The 5,794-nt window shown below is 40.3% G+C and overlaps 1 protein-coding gene and 1 long non-coding RNA gene across 2 annotated transcripts; one reads left to right on the forward strand and one right to left on the reverse strand.

The window, feature by feature from the left end:
- The first annotated feature begins 348 nt into the window (after positions 1-348).
- Positions 349-1,041, forward strand: LOC145432782 (uncharacterized). Its single transcript, XR_013912967.1, has 2 exons — positions 349-577; positions 928-1,041. It is a non-coding gene; the product is annotated as an uncharacterized LOC145432782 (long non-coding RNA).
- Positions 1,042-4,804: 3,763 nt separating this feature from the next.
- LOC145432781 (pentraxin-related protein PTX3-like) lies at positions 4,805-5,521 on the reverse strand. The gene has a single exon (XM_080309597.1). It carries the CDS (start codon positions 5,519-5,521, stop codon positions 4,805-4,807), a length of 717 nt encoding a protein of 238 aa, XP_080165723.1.
- Positions 5,522-5,794: the final 273 nt, after the last annotated feature.

Consider the following 5,794-nt stretch of genomic DNA (forward strand, 5'->3'; position numbering starts at 1 on the left):
TTTCACTCACAAAGGTCGGGGAACCTGTGGATATGCAGCTGTATCACAGCTGTAACACTCAGGTATTAGCTGCATCACTCAAGTATCAGCTGTATCACAGCCAGGGCGGCAATGACACTAGTCATGATTTTCTGATGACTCTACAGCCGTATATCCACAGGACCAACAAGTAATACCAGATAGACTTTGAGGCCATAGCATAACCCTATCTGTGAAATAGTTGATCATAACGCATATAAAGTAGTGAATTTATTCGACTAATAATCATTATGTTTTATGTGTACAGCTTGATTTGCAAAGTACCGTTATTCGGGTTCATTTCAATATGAATATACTATTTAAAAGTACCGTTAACAAAACATCTATAGCCTATTTTATATAGCTTATAGGAAATCGGATAACTCTTGACATTTGTATAGATAACTGTAAATACGCGGGTTTGTGGCGAGCATTTTCATGAAAAGAACTATGGACTAATTTCTAGCAGACGTCACTTTTTGAAATTGGGAGCGGTTCCTGGCATTTTTGAGTGGACGAAGTCAAGAGCACCAAGAAGGTTGTTGCTCAGGCATCAGAGGTGAGAAGAATAAAGAAATTATCAATTTACAACATATTACAATTACAACATATATATGAGTAGCGAAAATCATTCCCATCAATCTGTAGCAAGCTGACTGACATGTTATGTAATCCGACTCATTTGTGATTTGACTAATTTTATAATTGTTTGACATTTTTTGGTTACATCACTGGGACTAATTATTGAGTCAAAGCTCGATTACTTCAAGTCAGTAAATGTAGACCTACTTCATAAACTGCTGTATTTGCTTAATTCCATGGCGTAGTTGTGCATACTTTAATTTCTGTCACGTGGCATGTTCCCCCATTAATTACGTGTCATTAATTTTTGCATAACTGTATTTGCAGTGGACATGACACTCCAGAAGAAATGCCGGGTTCAAGCAGCACTGATCAGATCACACACTTGCAAGAGCCATTGTTGGATCACAGCTATTGTAAAGAAGAGTTATGTAAAGCAAAGGAACGAATACAGGATTTCAGTGTGAAGGTTCAATGACGATGCGTATATTAACAAATCCTCTACCACACTGAAGGGAGGATACACACAAGTCTTGAGCCATGGTTGACTGCTGTTCTATCATAGCATGCAATCTTTTAATTTCCCATCTGTTCAATAAATATTCAACTTTTGACAGTTCTGTGCGTTATTTATATTGACAAATTAGGCACGTAGACAACGGGCGAGTTATTGACAATGTATTGGCCATTTGCTAGAAACTAGCCAGTTATGCAGAGCTATCCGGGGCACAACTGGAAGTGAGGGGTTTGGTGCATGAGAACACCATGGAGACCAAAGTATAAACCCGGTTAGAATGAAAGATCTCCGGGTCGCCATGACCCTTTCATATCCAGCAAATGGGTTGGGTGTCACTGACAATTCTAGGCAGTTCGTCATCAGATCTTGAAATAATGTCCATGGTCCACGGCGTTGTGGTTGGTCAATATGGCACATCTGCACCTGGTAAATAAGAATATGTGGCAGCATTTTGTACTCGTATTTAAAGCTTCGTATAATTCGTTATTATTTGGGAACAATTTAACTGCTGATACTTAGCTTTACAAGTTATTGCTTTACCAATATCACGCATAGACGGCAGCGAGAGGCAAAAATTTCACTGGCAATCCTGTCTACGTCGGCAAAACTGAACGTGGGTAAACCCGTCAACAACTCAGAATATACTAGTTCCATACTCTCGGTTCGATTACTGTCTAAAATGTTCCTGCCATTTGTGACATTGGAGATGAACATTGGCATCAGTGCATTTTGGCAAAATGCAGTTCAACGGATAAGGATTCTCAAACAACTAGTGAAGAAATAGAGTCCTGATTTTGCTAGCAATGACATGAAATCAGTCATTAGGGCTGTAGCAATAACTAAGAACCCATACGCTCGTAGTAAAACGTTGCCAGAAGGGCAAAATAATGAGATTGCCTTTGCTGACAATGCTGGCCTTATGGAGGCGAAATCACTCTGGCCAACCATCCACAAGGGGCGCTAAAGCGGTGAGAATCGTCCATTGTGTTAGTAAACGAAACATTACACCGGTCATGTGACAAGATCCACTCTTTCGTCGTGAGTACATATTTTGCGTAGAATTCACTCATTCATATTGGAAAGAACCCGAATATTTTGGTTGGCACTCGTCAGCGGTAATCGTCAGCAATTAGTAGAGATATTGAGAGAACATTTTATATCAACAATCGTATCATACTATATCCAATGTTCTGTCCAATTCTCTACTAGTTTCTGACGATTTGCCCTTACAAGTGTCAGCCGGAAATATTCGGGTTGATTTCAATATGAATATACTGTTCAATTGTATATTGGAGTTCTGTACCTCTAATGAGCTCTTTAATTCAGTCAATATATAGTTGGTATATTTGCATAATATTGGTCCATAGTATATTTCAAGCTATATGCATAGATAAGGATATGTTTGTTTCCTCCATGAGTACGTCTAATTATATACCCGTTGCAGGTAGCGAAATTCGAATACTGCTCGAAAGTACAAAGTATTTCGCGCCAATCATACGTCACTATTGAAAATTGGGATATAATGTTATAATCATGTTTTCCATCTAAGTTTCTATCCTTCACGCATTCCAGTATGGACATTGCATCATCGGAGAAATTGAAGTCAACGGAGATCTGATACGCTAGCTATATATGACATACTGGTACATCAAGGGCTGGCAGCATACGGCCCAAGGGTCGAATCCGGCCCGCGATGGGATTTTGAGCGTCCCGCAGAGAGTTTCTACCATGAAAGTGAAATTCTAATCTGAAAGTATTGACTAATTTATGCGTCACATAATGAATCCTCGTTAGCCAACATGATGGTGACGAAACTACTTGTGCTGTTTGGGTCTACATACATTTGCGAGCAAACGTTTTCGACCGTGAACATTAATTAGAGAGGCTGCGTTCCAATATATATATCTGATTTTCACATGCAGTCTTTACTAAGTTTTTCCATATCCGACATGCAGCCATGGTTTCAAGAACTTGTGGACAACTTTGATCAGCAACGGATATCAGACTTAAACAGCTATTGAATTGCATTTGGTTAGTAAATTCATTAAATACTTTTTTCGACCTTTATGCTTCAAACTTAAAGTTTACAATAAATACGATATTTTCCTTTTATAGGCGGATAACATGATTAATGTATCGTTCTGTTATTCCAGTGGTTCCCAACCTGTGGTACGCGTACCACTAGTGGTACGCGAAGGTCTTCCAGGTGGTACGCGAGTAGATTCTGTTTTGTTTTGTTTTTGACTGAAGGGAGTTATTAGTTCAGATGGGGTTGCCTTTTAAGTCGTCGTCGTTGTGGGTAGGGGCAATCCCACCATTGACGGCCTACGGCAGGGATGGTCAACCTGCGGCTGTTGAAGGGAATTTGTGCGCCTGTGGACAGGTAATTCAATTAGATATGTGTAGGCGGTCGTCGACATGCAATTTGAATTTACGAATTGACTCCCGATTTCTTGATAGATTTTAATTAATCTTGAAATTTTCTTCGCGCCGTGCGCGATTTAATGTGTCTTTTTTTCTTGATTTTATTAATTTTGCAATTAGAGCCCCACATTTCAAATTCGAAGAGTAGAGGAATATGATGCGCCCCATATAGAAATACCAACTAGGAATCGTGTACACCTCACTGTATACCGACAATCCTGATGGGAGGTCAAGAAATAACGGCATGTAGCAAAGTGACTCATAACAATTGGTCCACCCGAAGATGCATCATCAACTAAATATTCGAAAACACCCCCCCCCCCCCCCCATCAACTCTACCGGTCAATCTGACCACATCCATGGGCTGAGAAAGGTTAAATGTTTGATAGTAATAGGTAAAACTACTAATATTATTCACGAAATCCAGTAGTAAATCTGAAAGTATACCCGATTCGCGCGGCAATTACTGCTGTCTCACAACCTCACCAGTGACTCCTCTCGATTTTGGTGCGTATAGCAACCCTATATCATTAAATAGATTAGTCCGCAGATCGCCGGAAATGGACATAAACACTCTAACGTGGGCGTTTAGCGTCTACCTATATTTAATTACGACTATGCCCTGGGATGCGACCGTGGGCTACATGAGTAGTTCAAATGCGACCGTGAATGGCAAAAAGGTTGGCCAGCCCTGGCCTACGGGGAACAGATCTAGTCGTAAAGCATTGGGATTCTTACTTAACCGAATTCCGTTTTAATATATTTGACCACAAGAATTCCAAATGGATTCACTACAGAAATCATATACTGCACCTTAAAATGGGCAGTTAATTTTCTGTTTCGCTGCCTTCGGCAGCTCAACCTGGTAGTAATATTTTGACCACCTTCGGCGCGCACAACTTATGTAGGTGGTACGCGAGTACTACATGAAACCTCGAAATGGTACGCGGGTGGAAAAAGGTTGGGAACCACCGTGTTATTCGGACCGCCTACTAGTTTATTTTTCGATATCAGGTCGGCCTACCAGAGAAGTTTCCCAGCCCTGTGTTACATGCATATGGTTCTAGTGAACTGGTATAACATGGAAAATAATGTCGCTCTTGTAACTGCAACAACCAAAGCTGGATTTCAAAATATTCCGTGACACTTAAAATTTTCATCATAATGGTAGCATGCAAAACCAGTTAACCCAACCGAAAATATAGTATAAAAAGAACCGCGGAAATAATTTCCTCGTAAATATAGTGTTCGCCTCGATTCATGTCACGGGCATGGGATATTCCAGAAAGGTGTCACATTTCCTTTAATCACTGAATTGCGTTCATTAAAATTCACGACTGAATCGCCGTCGCAACTGCACCCGCCGGATTTGAATATATCTTTGATTTTCATTCTAGCGAGTTGCTTGTTCCAGATTTGAAATCCTTTCATTTCACCGAAGAATCCATGAGTTCCGCCCATCGGTTCTCCAGGAGAGCTTCCGATCATTCCATTGCCTTGAACGTTACCTACAATCAATACTCCACGACCTGGAATATCTTCATTGAGCCTGTTCTTAGTTGTAGAATATAACGAGCCATTGATGTAGTACTGTGATACACTGCCTGACATCGCAATGCATGCGTAAGTCCATTGTCTTACTTTGGTTGTAGAGACAAACTTATATGGACTTCCTCTGTCCCCGATGATGACAACCGTTGTTCTGTAATTACTAAAGGAGATTAGTAGAGTTTCGCAACCCTCTGATCCTGTCGTGCAGTAGCTCATAACACCGTATGAATCCCCTACACCCATCTCTTCCGGTCGCAACCACACGCATGCTGTGAAAGGCTTCAACTGCGGAACAGTACCATTATACTGAACGTAATCCTTATGGTTCTTAGTCGGGAACTTGAAGAGCGAGGATTGACAAGCTAAAATGAAAGATAACAAGGTCCTCAGATATGCTTCAAATTTCATCGAAAATAACTTCTTATTCATCTCAATTTTGTGACTACTTATTGGTTTTACAATCGCTATTTTAATACGACTGTGCACTGTGCAGTGTGCAAGGTTCTAGACTTAGACTTCATCGCTAGTAATATTATCAATATGGGAATCGCTATTTAGCGTTCATTTGTACAACGGTCAATGATTCATGTGCTATATTTAAAATAAACAAAACTCGGCGACGGCGAGGAAGATATTGATAATAATTGGTTCTGTCACGTGAATGGGATTCTTAACGTTTTACAAGATCCAATGGATAATATT

This window comes from Botryllus schlosseri, unplaced genomic scaffold (assembly GCF_051294905.1).
Source record: "Botryllus schlosseri isolate E-star unplaced genomic scaffold, Bs_hap1 Bs161a, whole genome shotgun sequence".
Classification (NCBI taxonomy): Eukaryota; Metazoa; Chordata; class Ascidiacea; order Stolidobranchia; family Styelidae; genus Botryllus; species Botryllus schlosseri.